We start from the raw sequence: 21,123 nt of genomic DNA, 5'->3' as shown, positions 1-21,123 counted from the left end.
CTTTTTGGGGTGATGATAAAGTTCTGGAGGGAGATAGTTGTGATGGTTGCACAACTTTGTGAATATTCTGATTTTGTATTCTTTTAAAGAATGAATTTTATGGTCCATGAATTATATCTCAATTTTAAAAGTCTGCAATCAAGACTTTGAGGTAAATAAATTCAAAGCACAAATTACAATATAAATATGCCAGAAATTATATCCTTTGCAACAATTTAGATTTATAATAGAAAGTTTTAAGTGTCAACTTTTTAAAATGTGAGAGGTGGTGATAGAATAATGGTTCCTTGTTGGGGAGGGAGGAAAGCAGGGATCAACAGGAGTGAGCATGAGGGAGCTTACTAAGGTGCTGGAAATTTTATATCTTGATCTTGGTGGTGGTTACATGGATGTGTAACTGTGTGCCAAAATTCTTTGAGCTGTACACTTAAGATTGTTGTACCTGTATTAGTCCATTTTCATGCTGCTGATAAAGACATACCCGAGACTGGGCAATTTACAAAAGAAAGAGGTTTATTGGACTTACAGTTCCACATGTCTAGTGATGCCTCACAATCATGGTGGAAGGTGAAAGGCATCTCTCACATGGTGGCAGACAGGAGAAGAGAGATTGTGCAGGGAAACTCCCCTTTTTAAAACCATCAGGTCTCGTGAGACTTATTCACTATCACAAGAACAGCACGGGAAAGACCCACCCCATGATTCAATTGCCTCCCACCAGGTTCCTCCCACAACACGTGGGAATTCAAGATGAGATTTAGGTGGGAACACAGCCAAACCATATCTGTACCTTAAATAAGGAAAAAGAAAAAACAAAAAGAAACGGAAAGATATTCCCAGGAATCATCCTCTGTGTTTTTAAGTCAACAGATCCACTGTGGGGCCCAGGAATTTGCATTTTGAATAAGTACCTCAGATGATTTTAATGCAGATGTGTTGACTGTCTTTGAGAAATGCTGCTATAGGTTCTTGCTAAACTGCCAGCTAGATAATAATATACTTGTTTCATGCTTAGGCATTGATCCTGATACATGAAGTTGACTTAATTTAGGAATATTGTCTGAGATCTTAAGTACCTCAATTCAAAGATTGGCCATTGGCATGTATTGGGAAATTAGATTGTCTCACAGAGAAATAACTTTTGAACTGGTTGGAATATGAAGGAAGTTTAAATAATACCATTTGCTTATGCAGACACTATTAGTGAAAAAAAAAAGGATAACACTATGAAATCATCAATTTGATAACAATACACTAAAACCACGATTCCTGAACACCATTAACCTTAATGCTAGGGCAATTTGCAGTAATTATCTATTTGAATTCTACAGTGTTTTCACATATTTTGTCATGTTACTTTTTCCCCAAATCTATGAGATTTGCGAGGTAGGTAATACTACTTCTATTTTGTAGGTGAAGAAGTTGATGCAGACATTTTCAGTGATTTACTCAAAATGGTAGAGCAGAGTAAGGATCCAACGTTCCACTGACGAAATATGCATTATTTATAGCATATATGTATTAGTTGGCCATTAACAAAATAATACAGACTAAGTGGCTTAAACAACAGAAATTTATCTTCTCACGCTGTCTTGCTAAAGCCACCTTGTCTCTGTGTCCTCACATGGCCCTTCCTCTGTGCATATAAGGGCTGCCCAACAGAAACAAGAACCAGAGAGAGAGAGGGAGAGAGATAGAGAGGGAGAGAGCGCTTTAATGCCTCTTCCTCTCCTTATAAGGACACTATCCTATAAGATTAGGGCCCTACCCTTATGACTTCATTTAACCTTAATTGCCTCCTTAAAGGCCCTATCCCCAAATCCAGTCACATTGAGAGTTATGGCTTCAACATAAGAATTTTGGGGGGACACAATTCAGTCCAAAATAGACTGTACCCCTGGGACACACTTCTTTAAGAAAACAGTTGCTACATGTAGCAAGCCTGATGTTTCTTGCAGTCCCATAACATGTGCATATAACCGGAGATTTATTTTAGTAGATTGCTCTCTGTAACGACTTAAAACAAAAATAATTAACAGATATCCCAAACAACTCTCCCTCTACCCAAGACATTTCCTGTTCTAGAAAATGTGCTTTTTGAAAAACAAAAACAAAAGCAAAAACTATTGATTTGTCAATAACTTTCAAAATGTTATCTATCTTAGAAAAAGGAAACATCACTGGAAAGGTGTTGGGTACCCCCTGGGTACTGGTGCCCAGCTCTGCTATCCACATCTGAGCAGCCAGCAAAGGCAGTCACTAACTTCTCAAGGCCTTAATTCTCTTAGCATCTCTACATCTGCTTCAGCTCCCACCCCCAAAATTACCTTTCATTGATTGATAACTGACTATAACCTTATTATTCTAAATATAGAGTTAAAATTAACATTTAAAATAACATTATTGTGAATCAGTCCTGATTATTTGGATATACTTTTAATAAAACCCACAGAAATTTTCTAATATTTTTATTACTTGAGATTAGCACAGATATAATAACACTTTCTTAAAAATCAGAAGAAAGTTTCTAAAGCTGCTTTTTAATTATTATACAGGTCCTTCGAGTGTATTATGACCGCCTTCTGGACAATACAGACAGAAGCTGGCTCATCAACTACATTCAAGAAATTTTGAGAAACTACATGTATGAAGATTTTCATGAGCTTTTTCAGCGTTTGGATTTTGATAATGATGGCATGGTGGAAGAAGATGACTTACGCAGCTTAATGTTTTGTGATTTCCATGATCCCAAGAGGGAGGATACCAACTACAGAGAAATCGCAGATGTGGATAATCTTCGAATGATAGTAGAAATTCACCTAGAAGAATACAACAATATAAGCAAAAAACCCATGAACCTTGTCTTGTTTCAATTTGCCATAGAGCACATCAGCAGAATTTCCAGGATCCTGAAGCAGCCTCGCAGCCATGCTCTCCTAGTAGGGGTTGGAGGGAGTGGAAGGCAGTCTGTCACCAGATTAGCTGCCCACATGGCTGATTATTCAGTTTTCCAAGTTGAAATCTCTAAGGGGTATGATACTACTGAATGGCATGAAGATTTAAAAGTGATCTTAAGGAAATGTGCGGAAGGTGAGATGCAGGGTGTCTTCCTGTTTACAGATACTCAAATTAAAAAAGAGTCTTTTCTGGAAGATGTCAATAATCTGCTAAATGCTGGGGAGATTCCAAATCTCTTTGCATTAGATGAGAAGCAAGAGATATGTGATAAGATGCGTCAGTTAGATCGCCAGCGGGATAAAACCAAGCAAACAGATGGCAGCCCCATAGCCCTTTTCAACATGTTTATTGATCGTTGCCGCAGCCAACTGCATGTGGTCCTTGCCATGAGTCCCATTGGAGATGCATTTCGGAATCGTCTTAGAAAGTTCCCTGCTCTTGTTAACTGCTGTACCATTGACTGGTTTCAGGTATTGTCATGTACATTTTAGATAGACTTCTAGAAATGTTGAATTTCCACTATCATCATGACTTATTTTATAGATTCCCAACCTGTAGTTTACCCCAAAATATTGTTTAGCAGAATCTTCTGATCAGTTATATCTTATGAAATTATAATTCAAGAAATTATAATAGAAAAGTATTTATTAAGAATATATGTGATCACTAACTTCAATATATTATAGGAAGTGTTATGATAAAATTGTGTATCAGAGTCCTGACAGGAAGCACAGAGCACCCTTGAACCCTTCACTGAAGAAAGCATAATGAAGGAACTGTTCACAGAGGGGTAGGCAGGGTTAAGGGAACCAAGAGAGGATGTTGGAACACTCAGGAAGTGGTAGGTGGAGCAATAGCAGGAAGTGTTACTATAACCGTGTATGAAAGTCAGAGCTTAGAGCTGTGGATATAAGACTGCCCAACAGGAATAGGAACCAGAAACGTAGAACTCAGCTACGGCTGGAAAGGAAGGGAGGATCAAAATACCCCTATGTCTCACTTCTTCCACCCTGCCCCCAATCTCTTCCCATTAGCTAAACCCAAAGGAGTTAAGAGCAAGAAAGCCAGAGTGACCTTTTTTTCTGTGGACTTCAGTACTGGGAAGTACAGAGCAGAGCAGAAAAAGGCAGCGAATGGATGGGGGGTAGGGACGAGGGGTGGGGAAGGGGAGTAGCAAAGGAAGAGTAACTAGCTAGATGTGAATAGTAATTTATTTCTCCCTTCTGGCTTTAACAGCATATCACAATGCATTCTCTACCTGTGTGGTAAGAAATCTGTGGGCTGTGACTGAGATCCCGTGAGTGGGTTTTGACAGATAAGCATTTATGACCTTGGAAAGTTTACAGAACCTCTCTGTATCTCTACTTCCTGGTAAAATTAATTATTTCATGCAAACATTTATTGAATTCTGTTTTGCTTTGCAGCAAGTCTTAATCTAAAAGCTGGAGATGAAGCACATGAAATAGACAAGACCTCTGCTCTCCTTGAGCTTCTTGTCTACAGACAAATAAGCAAAACACAATTTCATCAGACAGGGTAGCAAATAGGGAGTAAATGCTTTGTTGTTGTGTTTGTTGTTTTGAGATGCAGTCTCACTCTTGTCACCCTGGCTGGAGTGCAGTGGTACTATCTTGGCTCACTGCAATCTCTGCCTCCCAGGTTCAAGCAATTCTTCTGCCTCAACCTCCCAAGTAGCTGGGATTACAGGCACCCACCACCATTCCTGGCTAATTTTTGTATTTTTAGTAGAGACGGGATTTCACCATGTTGGCCAGGCTGGTCTTGAACTCCTGACCTCGGGTGATCTGCCCGCCTCGGCCTCCCAAAGTGCTGGGATTACAGGTAAATACTTTTTAAATAAGGGACCAATTAAGGGTTTGAAGAGGAAACTGGAAAGACAAAAAAGTGTCAGTATTGAGATCTGAGCAGAGAGGATAAACTAGTGAAGTCAAGTGTCTAGACAGAAGGAAGGAGAGGGTGACAGAAAATCAGGGTGACAGGAGCACAGGAACTGTGGGGGGAAGTGGTATAACAGGTCAGAAATGTGGGAAGGGTCAAATCAGATAGAGATTGGCAAGTTGGTTCGGATTTTAAGAATTCTAGGAAGTCTTTGGTTATAAATTGGGGAGTGTGACATGAGCTGATTTATATTTTGAAAAGCTCACTCTTGCAGCTATGTAGAGAATGCAAGCAGTTTGGATGCTACTGGAATCTTCCAGGCAGATGATAGTGGAGGCTTGAATTGGGATGATTGAGGTAGACAAAGAAAGAAGAGAGGATTTGGAAGCTATTTCAGGAATAATGCCTACATCATTCTCAGGGAAATGTTAGGAGAATTAAATGAGATAATACCAGTAAAATGCATACAGAAATAGACATTCCATAAATTTAGTTCATTTGCCTTTCCTTTCTCCTGCAACACTCATGAACAATTTCTCTAATCTCAGAACAAACCACACACAGTGAATGTTATATGCACTAACTAGCTCCTGGCTCCCTCCCCTAAGTATGCAAGTCCTCGGGAAAGTTTCTTATGAAATTGTCTCTCCCACACCATCCCTCACACTATTCCCCTTCACCCCCAACATCCATAAGTTGTAAAGGGCTGCAGTAGTAGCAGATCCAGATTCGTAATCTTAATAAAATGCTAAAGCATTTATCTTACATTTAGTCATGGCCTGAAGATGCACTCCAGGCAGTTGCCTCACGATTCTTGGAAGAAATTGAAATGTCAGAGGAAATACGAGATGGCTGTATCGACATGTGTAAAAGCTTCCACACTTCTACTATAGATTTATCCAAATCTTTCTTTGTTGAACTTCAAAGATACAATTATGTGACTCCTACCTCTTACCTCGAATTAATCTCCACCTTCAAACTGTTGTTAGAAAAGAAAAGAAGGTAAAAATCAAATTTCATATTTCTAAGTAAGCTATGGCAATTAAAAATACTTGTGTGTGCAAAAATGACATAATATGATATAATGGAGATTTATTTCATAGAAATATACTGTAAGTTTTGTTACATCTTTAAATTATTTAATCCACAAACATTTTGAATTTAGGGAGGGGTCTTATCCTTCTCATATGGGCACATTGCCTAGCACATCATAGATGCATAATAACTCTTGGAAGAATGAAGATATTCCAACCAGAGCTGTGAATATTGAGTAAACACTAGTAGAGAGTGATTTTTCTCTGATAAATAATTAGGTAATAGTTAAACCCTCTCTTTGAATACTGAACAGCTGAGACTCTAGGGAGGGACAGCCACTCTCTAATAAACTCTCATTTGAAAACATCAATATAAACATGAGTAAACTTACCTGCTATAGAAAGTGTCAATGTGAGTTTTTTTAATGTTCTGGAGGGTGACTTTTGTGTGCACAAAAGTTTATTCAAATATTTCTTTGGTTCCAAAAATTAAAATTCAGTATGTATATTACAAAATTTAAAAACATTATAACATTAAGGTAGAAAGTAGGAAGTTTGGAACATTTTAGTGGTTACCTTTAAAGGGGACCTTGGATTAATGTGTGGCTCCATTCAAAAGCTTGTTTAAATAAAATTTTTAATACATTATTTATATTTCCCTTTTAAGTTCTGATTTAACAAATCAAACATTACTAGATACTTAAATAATTTATAAGTCTAGTATTTTAAACGTATACATATGGTAAGCCTTAAGTACTTTTAAATGTTTGAATATTATCTATAAATTAATATGATTTTTACTTAAAAGCACAAATGTAAATTTACTGCTCAGACACATGATTTATATTGAAAGCTCAAGCCTGATCCACGAATTGAACAGACCAAATTCTTTTAAAGATTAAAAAGAATACATAAAACAACAAATGTGCACAAATAATATAAAAATATTAATACTATGAGTTTGATTTTTATATATATTTCTATGGTTAATTCTAAATCTTCCTATGGCTAACCCACTATCTCAAGCATTTTGAGGGACCTTTTCTCATATTGGGCAGCATGCTACCTGGATATGGATATGACACTCCTCATCTGTATTCATAGTAACTATTGCTGTGCCCTCCCAACAGGACTGTCATAGTCACTGTAGTCTACAACCCTGTGTTTGAATCATACCTTTAGGAATTTTTCAACTACCTAGTGAAATCGGCAGTGCCCACCGTGACTGCTGCATAGCTTGGCTGGAATTTATTATTTCTTTGGCTCTCAAGATAATTGTCTTTCTGTGTCGAGCTTATGATCTTTAACATAATGGAAACTTGCTTTTTTTCATATTTTCTTATCCAGGAGGATCAAAAGCTCTTGGAGATTGATTAAATTTTGGATATCACTCATGGCTTTTGTTTGACTCTGCACTCACAATAGTAAGGCCACCCTAACAAAAAAAAGGATTATAAAAACGAGAGGCAAACTTATAGGAAGAGTTTAAACTTATTGGTTATAAGTTTTAAAGTTACAAGGTTATAAGTTCAAACTTACAGGTTGAAAGTCATAGTTTTTAAGGTATTTTCAAATATTCTTATTTGCCCTTCAAATTTTCCTTTTTCAAATTTTTTCTTTTCAAAATTCCTTGCAAATGAAAAAAAAAAGATATTAATTATCCTTTACCTCAACTAGAATTCCTACCCTGTGATTATTCTTCCCATAATAGCTAAAGCCTTCAGATCACGACAGCCAGGTAGTGCTGTAACCTAGAAGCAAGTTTTCAGGTTACTTGGAAGGAAATCTATGGTTAAGCTAGCAAAGCGTCACTTGAGATTAGCCACCATATTGAAACTGTCTCAGGCTGGCAGGAATGAGACCTTTCCTATGCTTGTTGCACAAGGTTTCAGCTGAAACCAAACTCACAGATAATACAGGCCATACATTCGGTCCCCTCTGTTCCCATTACTTTCTAATATTTTGCACACTCAGGGAATTTGACATGTGACAAAAATGTAGCATGCTCTCACTTATGAATTTTTTTAAAACAAAAATTATAATCCTTTCAGTGTTCTCCAGGTTACCTTTTCCAGCTCAAGCCAGTTCCTTACTACTCCAGTCTGTTTTTTGAAGGGGATTTTAAAAACATGTCATTTTTTTACTTGGAGACATTATGGTATATCAAGTATTTTAAAATGAAATTATAAAGAAGAGTTTTCTCTATAGAGACATATATATATATATTTGCAGATAAATGCAGATTAAATTTTTGACTACATTAAAATATTAAACTTTTAAAATATGCTAAAATATTACATTATTTCTAATCATTTGTTATTACTTTATAATCATTTTGCACCAAACAGGGTATTGAGCTTTATGATCTGCTCTATTTGTTACTTTTTCTTTAATAAAACAAATCTCTGTTTCAAGATGTATAATACATGTTAAAATCATTTTTTCACATTTGGAAACATTCAAAATAATATATTTTGAGCACTGAAGTGCGTTTAAAATAAGTGATCATAAAAAGGTTTAAAGCAGCAGTAGTGTTGCTGGGATCAACTTACCAACTTTAGAGGTACATCATTCATTTTGATACAGGAGACTCCTTGCCTCATCGCCAGTGTATTTATTCGTTTGAATTTCTGTTGTATGCGTTGATAACATATAGGTACTGAAAACACAAAAATGAATAAAACACGCTGTCTGCTCTTAACTGTGCACAAATCCGACATTCTAGGTTTCATGTTTTGACAGATTGTCATTTATATGAAAATCTTTTAGACCACTCCGTAGTTATGTCTTGAAAAAGCCTAGAAAGCTCAGAAACACTTAAGTTTTTCCTTCATGTAGGATACAGAGCCTCATGATTAACTTTGTTTTATCTATTTCCTTCCAGTGAAGTAATGAAAATGAAAAAGAGATATGAAGTGGGTTTGGAGAAACTGGATTCTGCTTCATCTCAAGTAGCCACAATGCAGATGGAGTTGGAGGCACTACATCCTCAATTAAAAGTTGCTAGCAAAGAGGTTGATGAAATGATGATAATGATTGAGAAAGAGTCTGTAGAAGTTGCCAAAACTGAAAAAATAGTGAAAGCTGATGAAACAATAGCGAACGAACAAGCTATGGCTTCCAAAGCCATCAAAGATGAGTGCGATGCTGACCTGGCAGGTGCCTTGCCAATATTAGAGTCAGCACTGGCCGCCCTTGATACTCTTACTGCACAGGTAAGAGCTTCGCCATACACTTTCTAGGACGCGTGTCATCATAGCCCAAGAAAGAAATTAGCATTGTGTTCTAGTCTAGTTTGTCTCTCCGAATTAGCCTGAAATTTTAATGAAGCTGAAATCATTTTGAAATTGGCAAAAGAATTCCCTAATTGACTTGAAAAAGAAATGCATGTGCATGCAAAAACACCTGTGAAATGGAAGAAAGCGGCCAGATGTTATAGCCTACCATAAAGCAACAGTTATTTCAAGAACTTTATACATCTTTGCACTGCAGTAATCAACAAAGACATAAGCTTTGAGATTATATTTTGATTCTAAGGGGTACCTTTTTCATATTTAGACACACTTGTCATTGGAATACATCTTATAGAGCATGTGATAAAGTATTAATTTTGCCAGTGATTTTTTTTGGGGGGATACATAAAATAATAATGTGTTTTATAATAATTTATTTTACAATAGCAATGTCTTAGATTTCATGAGGTGTATTAAAAGTTAAGATGTGAAAGGGGAATATTTTAATTTAGAAAGATGAAGATAGATTTTTAAAATAAATAGTGCAGAGAATTTTGGCTAAACCTTTGGGTGGGACTCAGGAGGAAAGTGTAAGTGCAGTTCTATTACTGTCACCATTTCTACCCAGTGAACACAGTGAGTTTCTGTATGCTTAGTTTGAAAATAGGAACCACTTACAATTACTGTATAAACAAACATGTCTTTTAAAATAATTAACATTGTTATTTCAAGGATATTACAGTGGTAAAATCCATGAAGAGTCCTCCTGCTGGTGTCAAGCTTGTTATGGAAGCTATATGCATCTTGAAAGGAATCAAAGCTGACAAAATCCCTGACCCAACAGGTTCAGGGAAAAAAATTGAGGATTTCTGGGGCCCAGCTAAGAGACTTCTTGGTGACATAAGGTTTCTACAGTCACTTCATGAATATGACAAAGACAATATTCCTCCAGCTTATATGAATATCATAAGAAAAAATTATATTCCAAATCCAGATTTTGTACCAGAAAAAATCAGAAATGCTTCTACAGCGGCCGAAGGTCTGTGCAAATGGGTCATAGCAATGGATTCATATGATAAGTAAGTGCTGATAAAAAGAAATCCAGCTGGTATGTTCTGTCTTCACTTCTGGTCAGTTAGAAAATATACAATTTAAAAGTTATGTAAGTGAGAGGCTCCTTGGAAAATCCTGTCTGAATTTGCTTTGTGTTTGCATATTTACTGGAGGCAAGATTATGCCAACTAGTAGTATAATACAGTGGTTCTTAAACTTTTTGGACTCAGGAACTGTTTATACTCTTAAAAAGTATTGAAGACCCCAATAAGATTTTGTTTATTTACCATATTAGAAATTAAAATGGAAAAATTTTAAAAATGTTTATTAATTCATTTTAAAAAGCAATAAAAATGTTACATGTTAATACAAGTGATTTATTTTTATTTTTTATAAATTTACATGTTTTTCTTTTAAAAATAGAAAAAAATAATGATGAGAAAAGTGGTATTTTATTATACCTTTACAAGTCTCTTTAATGTGTGGTTTAATGTGAGATAGCCAGACACCAAAATCTGCTTCTTCATTCATTCTGTTGCAATATGTTGTTTTAATTAAAGTATATTAAAAAAAATCCACCATCACACAGAGGTTTAGTTGGACGAGGGAAGACCTCGTGAGCTCCCCAAAGGAGCAAGTGTCGTCAGGATCCCCAGGGGTCCTTGGACCACACTTTAAAAACCACTGGCATAATGTATTCTTGTGAAATAAGGAGCCTTTTTTGGTGATTATATGAGAACTAGTTATATCATATGCAAAACAGGGTAATTATTATTTTTTCAAAAAACAACTGTCATAGGATTTTTTCAAACTCATATCCAATTTTAATCATTCTATATATATAGTAGTGCTATATATGTTTCAGACCATGATATTAGTTAATGATTAATTTAATGTTTGTTAGATAACATGACTGACTCCATTTTCCAGATACTAGGGAGAGAATTTAGATCCATCCTTTTTCCTATATAATTCCTTTTATTACCACATACGTATTTATAGGATAACTGTTTTTGGTTGATGTATTCTAGGATTTTTTTAAGTAAAATGACAAAGATAAAAGATACCTCACTTTCTCATGAAAACTAACCTTTAACCAATTAGGCTTCTAATAACATTGTAATATTCTACATGACTATCCTACTCTCCTTTTGGAAAGTTATCAAAATTCATACTGGCAAAATGTTTTTTGTATATTTGATGTCTATTTTAATAAAAGGCCGTTTCTTGTGTCCAGGATCAAGTTTGGATGATTGTTAGATGAAACAGGAAATATGGAAATCGGTTTAGATTTTTGCATAAAGAAGTGTTTTCAGTTATAGTAAGGGTATTAGAAAAGTAAATTCAGTGATAGAAAGTGTACTGGAATATTAAATGAATATTTAATTTTTCAATTTTACTTTTTGCAGAGTGGCAAAAATAGTAGCTCCCAAAAAGATAAAACTGGCTGCAGCTGAAGGGGAGCTTAAAATTGCCATGGATGGTCTTAGAAAGAAGCAGGCAGCCCTTAAGGAAGTTCAGGACAAGCTGGCCAGGCTTCAAGACACACTTGAATTAAATAAACAAAAGAAGGCTGACCTGGAAAACCAGGTGTGTGCTGATATAGAAAAAGATGGACAAATTCTCAATTATCGTAACTAAGAATGATGTTCGTACTAGCACATAACACACCAGTCCTGTTTCCTTCCTGGTCAGGGATTGGCAAACTATGACCCGCAGGCCACATCTGCCCATCGCCTGTTTTCGTGTGGCCCAAGAGCTAATAATGGTTTTGACATTTTAAAATAATTACATATTAATGGCCATATAAATACCCATGAAATACGTAAATATCCTCAGTTTTGCTGCTTGGCTCACAAAGACTAAAATATTTATTCTCTGGGCCTTTCCAAAAAAAAAAAATGTCAGTCTGTCTGCCTTAGATTACTAGAATATAATATTGAGCTAGATTATTTAATCATTTTTCACTTTGCAAGTAAGGAAATTGAGAACCAAAATGTTAAGTGACGTAGGTTGTATGGCAGAGCTGAAATTAGAACTCAATACTCAGAACCATACAGTATCTACTAAAAATATTTTCAAGACTAAAAATACTACTCTAACTTAATTAGTGATACCATTTGGAAAAATTAACTGCTAAAGTCGATTATGGGCCAGAAGAAAAGTCATAATATTTTATAACAGTCAACATTTATTGAATGCTTATTATGTACAAAGGCCGGTTGTTCTAAGAACATTACATATTATACTATTTATTCTCACAATAACCTTTTGAGGGAAGTAATCATTTTGTACCATTTTGAAGAAACTAAAGAACAGAAAGATCAAGCAACTTGTCCATCGTCAACCCAGTTTCTGAGCATCAAGTCTGAGACCTGAACCCAGGCAGCCTGATTCCAATAGCTGTACTCTTTCCAGGACACCAGACTGCCTCTTTCTATAGTAACTATCCTGTATTCTGTATTTGCACAAATGTAAGACATTGTGCTAATCTTTAGAAGTGTAACATATTATGGCATGATTTTTGAATGATCAGTTTTAGTTTAAATAATATAACCAACAAATGGTTATGCAGTTGCTCTCTTTAAACATTTTTCAACTCTCCTATATGTTTGAAAATTTTATTTTTTATGATAAAATATTAGAAAATTATGGTAATATAAAATGAACATATGCATGTATGTGTATTAAAAATGTGCTTTTGGAGGTAAAATTTTAGCCAAAATATTTTTACTTAGTAGTTTCTGATGGCAACTTTGCCATAGTCCAAGACCTGATTCAGTTTATCATAAACATTGTTGAAAGAAGAATAGGTGAGGAAAGAAACTAGAAGACAAAAGATATTTAAAGAGGGAAAATTAAAAGGGAAAAAAATTAAATTTAGGAAGTATCACAAATACTGCAATTACATACCATTTGCTTTTTTCAAATCTATCTTTAGATAAATTGATACAGAATTATACATCTTTTAATCTAAAATCATTGACTTGATATACATGCTAATAACATTAGTAAAAAGCACAAGCCAAATTCCTATTCCAAAATAACCTAAATGTCTTTGTTTTTGTTGATTGTTGAATTTATCTTTTCATGTAATTATTTTTGAACATCAAGATAAGCTTTATTTAATCTCATCTCCTTCCAAGAATAATGATGTTAAGGTACTTAAAAATTTAATCAAAATAATTCACATATTCTGCTGGAATATTGCTATTGTGTGAACTGAAATAACTTTTCACCAAGTTTGCCACCTTTGTAATTATCTCTCTTTTGTTATCATATTGCTTAATTACATATAATCACATTTGGTTGACAGTCTTATGCACCAAATAGGCTCTCAGCTATTGATTGGTGTCCTAATTTAAGCTGAATTGCAAGTGCCTGAGTAGTTTGACACAATTTAACAACCTGAAAATTGTGCTTTGTAAATAATCATAAATTATTAAAACCTTTAAACACTTAACCTTTAAGACCATGATATAAGTTAAATGAGGGGAAAATGTTTGTAGAATATTTAAAACAAAATGCATCTAGATTATTTAAAATGGAGGGAAAATATCTATATTTGCAGAAGAATGTCCTTTATTAATTAACTTTCAGTGTCTGGTACTGTATGTCATTTCCTAAATACAGCTGTTCTTTGTATTATATGGTAAATATTCATTCATTATTAATTTCATGAATTATATTAGACACTTTATATTTACAAATTCTAAAATATCATGGACTTTCCTATATCATAGTGATATAGGAAATCCCAGGCAGAAGTCTGTCATTAAAAATAATAATTCACTTCTGAGGGTAAAATCTTGCAGAATTTTAAACTTCTTATACTTGTAAATGTTGATAAAAGCTCACTTTTATTTTCGAGGTTGACCTTTGCAGCAAAAAACTAGAACGAGCTGAACAGTTGATTGGAGGCCTTGGAGGTGAGAAAACTCGATGGAGCCACACAGCTCTGGAGCTAGGTCAGCTGTACATCAACTTGACTGGGGATATCCTCATTTCCTCCGGAGTGGTTGCTTACCTCGGAGCCTTCACATCCACCTATAGACAGGTAAGGGTCGCTATTCCATCTCTTCCTGACCCTCTGCCCATCACAGCCAATATAACCCTTCAAGGTTTTGTTTTACTTTGGTTCCAGTTTTTTGTTAAGTACAAGGAGGAAGGTATTTTTGCATGATTTCTGCTTGTGTATTTTAATTATTCTGTAAATTAGCTGGTTAGCCAAAAGATGCATATAATATACTCTTCAAAAATCTAATTGTTTTAAAAACAAAAATATCTACTTTAAAATGTAATGTGAAAATGGGGAGTCTCTGAACCTATTCTAGTTTGGGGCTGCCTGATTAAAAATAAAAATTTTTTTAAAAAGTAATGGGAAAATGGTAGCCTCTACTGATAACATCTCAGTTCCTAAGCAAGTACTGTAAAAAGGTATCAGAACTCTCTCTCTCTCTCTCTCTCTCTCTCTCTGTGTGTGTGTGTGTGTGTGTGTGTACTTCATCAGCTGTTTCCTATCAGTCTCAATAACAGCCATTTCAAAATCATTTCAGGGAATGAAACTTGAAGGGAGGAAAAGGTGAGCCTGCCTAAAACCCTGTTGATAAGTGGCTTTGTTCCTTAGAAAACAAACCCCACGTTCCCTGCCTTGCCTCCCACCTCTCTGACTGATTCTGCCTCTTCTCCCTGGCCGAACATCTAACCCTAGGAGTTAATCCTAATTATTCTTCCTGCCTTTCTCTTCCACTTTTTAGTTTTTACTGAATGAGAGACCCAACATACTATTCAGCTCTTTTTAGAAAAATGGAACTGGAATCCAGCCTGGGTCATGGCCCTATCAAAGCAGGCAGAGAGATTTAGAAAAATTAAGATAACTAAAAGAAAAAATGGGAGGGATGATAATGAGAATAAAAGAAGGGAGGAATTCAGAACATTTGACAATAGTTTTTGGTGTCAAACAAGAAAGAGTACATGTTACGTCCCCTTTGTGTAGGGCTTTATAATTTCACTGAGCATTGGCTTACACATGGTCTCAATTGAGCCTCATTTAATTTCAGAACTATCTCCTAAGGAGGGTTGACTCTTGGTGGTGGTGTTTTTCTTTTTTTGTTTGTTTGTTTGTTTTTGAGAAGGAGCCTCCCTCTGTCGCCCAGGCTGGAGTGCAGTGGTGCGATCTCGGCTCTCTGCAAGCTCCACCTCCTGGGTTCACGCGATTCTTCTGCCTCAGCCTCCCAAGTAGCTGGGACTACAGGTGCCCGCCACCACGCCTGGCTAATTTTTTGTATTTTTAGTAGAGACGGGGTTTCACCATGTTAGCCAGGATGCTCTCAATCTCCTGACCTTATGATCTGCCCACCTTGCCCTCCCAAAGTGCCGGGATTACAGGTGTGAGCCACCGTGCCCTGCCAGTGGTGTTGTTTTTAACTAAATGTTTAAAATCCTCACCTAGTGGGTGCTTCTGTCTTTAGCACTCGGTGGTTACCTGCATCCTAATTTAGCACTCTTCCTACTCTCCTACATTGACATTTTGAACAATAAAAGGAGTAGCTTCAGCCACCCTTACCTTTCCCTGCTGGTTCAGAGCACATCACTAGGTGTCTGCACTGGCTCCTGTCTAGCATTCCAGAGCTCAGCAGAAAGTGTATTAGCACTACCCAGTGCACTAGCAGAATCCACTTTACCCAGTGCTTGGAGAGCTAGATGTACCATCCTCCCAACCAGGCCCTCTCTGACAGACTCACTCCAAGGGACTGCCTCTTCTGACTTTGCCATCATCACCTGGCTACTATCAGAATGGGGGGCTGCTAGTCAGACCACCACACAAATGCTTCAAGGGTGCCTTAAGCACTTGAACTGAGACTTGGAAATTTACTGACAGACACAAAGCCACATTCAACTTAGACACAAGACATGCCAAAGCTCAGAGTGCCTTCTGTGAACTCATTCACTGTCTGAACCCTTGATTCAAGTAGTCACTTCATCCCATGCCACCTCATCTCTGTGAAGGCTTGAAGGCAATTTTATTCCTTCCTTGCTTCGCTAGATCAACCTGAATTTTTACTTTCCTTAACAAATCTCTCATGTCACTCTCATGTCACAGGAAGGAATTCCTGTGGATTAATTCTGAGTCCCACTTTGTCATCTTCACTCTTTTATCTGTTTCTCTCAGGTCAAAACAGCGAGCAGTTTATTTCCCATCAAAACTGTCTCATTCAATTCTCAGCGTAAGGGTTGGATGGCAAACATCAGGGCTCTGACCAGAGCCCTTCCTGGCTTCTGTGTGCTTTCACACCCAACGACTAGCACCTGTGGCTCTTTCTGTCAGACTTCCCTTGGGTTCCTAGAACCCACTTTACCCAGTGTTTGGAGAGCAAGAAGTGCCTGGGAATGTACTTCCCTCTTGAGCAGCCCTTAATGAATAATTGAAGGGAGCATGGGAGTCTCTCTCCCTTCCCCCTGGTTGGGACAGCTCCAAGGAATAGCTTACACTATGGAGGCTCCCTGTGGCATCTAACGAGGCCACCTGCTGCAGAACTTAGGCTGGTCCCTCACCCTTTATTGGCTTCTACTCCTCCTTGTCCTGCTTCCCCCTGCATCCTTTCCTCAGCATGTCACCTCACATGAATCTTCATCCCACAGTCTGCTTCAGGGAACCCAAACTAAGAGACCTTACAACATTTGGTGCTTTTCTGACATCAAAGGGTTTCAAGTCTCTGGATATCAAGGGCCCTCAATAAATAGCTGCATTTCCCCTCCAAGCTTGAATCTGAGTAGTCGTCAATTATTTATCCACTCTTTTATAGATTCCTGGCACTTTTCATAAATAAAACATAGGAAAATCCAATTCTTCCAGGGTAACTGGGCCCACAGCACTCAACTGCAATGCCTGTGCCATTTTCCAAAACAGAATCCTACAGTGCTATTATGAATATACAAGCCCTGGATTCGAATTAATTTGAACCTTCTAATTGACCTTTATCTGCCAATAACCAAAGTCGAAACTGTTTTAATGGTGTTGGGTATTTTCACCAAGATGACACTCTTAATGGCCAGTTTTCCACTTCTACCATCTCTCTCTCTCTCTCTCCCCTTTTTTTTTTCATGACCTTATGCCAGCAAATCCACCATCTAGCTCATCACCTGATTACCAGCCAAGGCCATTGGCTTGAATTTTGAGATGCTTGTTCGGAGTCCTCCATGCTCATTTTGGTTATTCTCTGATATTACACCCTTATAGACATGTAATTAGGCCTCTTAAATTGCTAATCCAGAGTTCATCTGTGGTAACTTACTATACCTGTCAACTCTAAGCTGAGCATTCTGCAGAAACTATTGCTTCTATTTTCTCTACTTCTTCCCTATGTCATAGGCTAGCATGCCTACTCCAGCTTCAAGCTAGATCCAAGAAAGCTTGCAGACCTCTCCAAAATGTCTGTAGGCCAACCTACAGCCTGAAAACAAATGGAACAAAACATGCCAGTAGTGCTGGGTGAGGTGGCTCACACCCGTAATCCCAGAATGTTGGGAGGCTGAGGTGTGCCGATTGCTTGAGCTCAGGAGTTTGAGACCAGCCTAGGGAACATAGTACAACCCTGTCTCTACAAAAAATACAAAAAATTATCCGGGCATGGTGGTGTGTGCCTGTAGTCCCAGTCCTGCTTGGAGGCTGAGGTGGGTGGATTGCTTGAGCCCAGGAGGCAGAGGTTGCAGTGAGCAAGATCATGCCACTGCACTCCAGCCTGGGTGACAGAGTTAAGATTCCATCTCAAAAAAATAAAAATTAAAAAATTAAAAATAAAACATGCCAGAAGCAACTGTGTATAGAAGTCAAACTGGAAATGCTATCTGTCCCTCCTCCCTACGTAGCAATACCATCTGTTCCTCATATCAACAACCAAATAAAACAAAATAGCCAGATGGTATTTATTAAGTACTTATGCTAGGGAGAATTTTGGCCCCTATGATCTTCACCTCCAAGTGTTGTATCTGTAACTGTGCCACGTTACATGGCAAAGGGACTTTGCAGATGGAATTATGGTTGCTAGTCAACTGAGCTTAAAGTAGGAAGATTATCTTTGGCTATCTTGGACTTCACTGTAAGATAAAGCTGAAATGTCTTTTTTGAGCAAGAGTAAGGAAGTACCCAGAGAAAGATGGGGCCATGTCAAAAGGACACAGAATTTAGCTTAAGGGTATTCCCACTGGCCAAACTTGGACAATTTCAGCATTGCAATAAATAGTGACAGTAACATAACTCATTGGATAAAATATGAAAAAGATGAATCTATGCTGACATAAATTAGTAATAAAAAAATTGAATGTTTGAAAAAAACAGGACATTTTCATGGTTACAAAGTATCTCCCTGCAGAATGCTTATTACCTGCAAAGGGAATGGGGAAAAGAGCAATTTAACAGTGGGGAAGTTATAATATAATATTTCACAAGTGCTGTCTTAACCATTTTAAATAACAGTTAAAAACGCAGAATTCTCTCTTGTAAGTAGTTTGCTAAGCCCTCACCCCAACCATTTTCTTTACTAGGCTGGAACACTCCCGGGTTACAATAGATAGCCTCCAGAGGCCCCCAGATACCAGGGACAGCCCCTTCTTCCTTGCAACCACAGAATGATTCAAAATACCCAATCCCCAGGAAACATGTGAAACCCAGCTAATTCCATCCCATTTACCATATATAAACTGCCTCCCGCAGCTCTAGCTTGATGCTACACTGTCTCCTGACAACACCTGTGTGGCCCTGTGTGCAGCCTTCTCTCATTTGGAGCTATAACTTACAGAGTTCTGCCTTTCATTTATCTGAGTGTCTTTGCATTGCATCCCACCATCTGAAGAATCTATAATCACACATAAGCTCATATAATTATGACACAGAAGCCTGGCAGACAACACTTTAATCAAGTGATAAAAATTAGTGTCATCAGTAAATGAACATCAAAGTGTCATCAGAAATGAAATTGTGTGCCATCTGATGGATGCAATGAGAAGAGCACATGATTTCTGTGACATTTCTGCCAAAGATGCATAACCTGGCAAGGTGCCAGGAATCATGATGGAACACCATACAGACCCAGTTGTGGGGCTTCTGCATAATATTAACAGGCTTATCAAGGTCATGAATGTCATCAATTCCCCCAAAACTGTGATGCCCTTTCTTGTGCAAACCTCAAGGAATGTTGGTCCAGCCTACTCAGCAGGAGCCTGAGGGAGATGGCAGTGCCCAGCGTGGCCTCTCAGCCAGCGCCACCTGTGAGCACCCAGCACCCTCATCAACCCAGAGGCTGGTACCAGCACCATACATATCCACCTTCCCCTTGCCTTCGTCTAACTCCTTTCTCTCCAGTTATGTCTTTCACTATTTCTGAAATCTTTTATCTGTAAACTCAACTTGGATACTGACTTCTGACTTTCTGAACACGAACCTTGGCTTGTAGTACCGCCCGGGTTCCTGAGCATCCTACAGACTGTCCCCCAGGTAGAGTCTCACAAACTGCATTATGTGCCCTGATCCTTATTGGCACTGAAATGCCCTGCCATAGCCACTCGCAGGGCATGTGAGTCAGAAGTAAAAGTTCTCCGTCTCTCCTACTGGTTCAAAATGGATTTACTTTTCTACTATAATATTGTATGTGCTAGATATTTGTAACATAAAGAAAATACTTGGAAAAATGTGGTGGTCCCAACTACTTTGTAAATTGAATCTTTGTGGTTTTTTTTTTTTTTTAACTTTTAGGTTCAGGGGTACATGTGCAGGTTTTTTACATAACCAATTATGTGTCAACAGGGTTCGGTGTACAGATTATGTCATCACCCAGGTAATAAGCATAGTATCTAGTAGGTAGTTTTTCAGTCTTCACCCTCCTCCCACCCTCCACCCTCAAGTAGGCCCCAGTGTCTATTGCTCCCTTCTTTGTGTCTATGCCTTGTCATCATTTAGCTCCCACTTATAAGTGAGAACATGCAGTGTTTGGTTTCCTTTTCCTGCATTAGTTTGCTTAGGTTAATGGCCTCTAGTTCCATCCATGTTGCTGCAGAGGACATGATCTTAACTCCTTTTTATGGCTGCATAGTATTCCATGGTGTATATGTACCATTTGAGTTGATTCTATGTCTTTGCTATTGTGAATAGTGCTGCGATGAACATACACATGTATGTTAGGATTCTCTAGAGGGACAAAACTAGTAGGATATATACATATATATATCTTATATATATATCAGATATATATATATCTGTTTATATATATAAGTATATATCTGATATATATATAAGATATATATATATCCGATATCCCACCATCTGAAGAATCAGCTATATATATCAGATATATATATATGGGAGTTTATTAAGTAGTATTAACTACTAGAGGGGCAGAACTAATAGGATTCTCTAAAAGGGCAGAACTGATAGGATACACACACACACACACACACACACATACACATATATATAGGGGAGTTTATTACGTAGTATTAACTCACAGGATCACAAGGTCCCACAATAGGCCATCTGCAAGCTGAGGAGCAAGAAAGCCAGTCTGAGTTCCAAAGCTGAAGAACTTCGAGTCTTCACATTTGAAGGCAGGAAGCATCCAGCATGGGAGAAAGATGTAGGCTGAAAGGCTAAGCCAGTCTAGCCTTTTCATGTTTTTCTGCCTGCTTTATATCCTGGCTGTGTTGTCAGCAGATTAGATGGTGCCTACCCAGATTAAGGGTGGGTCTGCCTTTCCCAGCTGACTGACTCAAATGTTAATCTCCTTTGACAACACCCTCAGAGACACACCCAGGATCAATACTTTGCATCTTCAATCCAATCAAGTTGACATTCAGTATTAACCATCACAGTATGCATGTGTCTTTATGGTAGAACAATTTATATTTCTTTGGGCATATACCCAGTAATGGGGTTGCTGAGTTGAATAATAGTT

The 21,123-nt window shown here is 37.4% G+C and overlaps 1 protein-coding gene across 1 annotated transcript in view; it reads left to right on the top strand.

Annotated features, from left to right (window-relative positions):
• Positions 1-21,123, top strand: part of DNAH7 (dynein axonemal heavy chain 7) — a 336,155-nt gene that overhangs the window by 203,691 nt on the left and 111,341 nt on the right. The window contains exons 41-46 of the mRNA XM_008950635.4: positions 2,556-3,428; positions 5,630-5,859; positions 8,776-9,106; positions 9,857-10,203; positions 11,587-11,767; positions 14,049-14,234. Of these exons, the coding sequence (XP_008948883.3) occupies positions 2,556-3,428; positions 5,630-5,859; positions 8,776-9,106; positions 9,857-10,203; positions 11,587-11,767; positions 14,049-14,234 (2,148 nt within the window). The remainder of the gene's footprint in view (positions 1-2,555; positions 3,429-5,629; positions 5,860-8,775; positions 9,107-9,856; positions 10,204-11,586; positions 11,768-14,048; positions 14,235-21,123) is intronic.

This window comes from Pan paniscus, chromosome 13 (assembly GCF_029289425.2).
Source record: "Pan paniscus chromosome 13, NHGRI_mPanPan1-v2.0_pri, whole genome shotgun sequence".
Lineage (NCBI taxonomy): Eukaryota > Metazoa > Chordata > Mammalia > Primates > Hominidae > Pan > Pan paniscus.
Note: the sequence above shows the minus strand (reverse complement) of the source record. Positions and strands in the feature narration are given on the sequence as shown.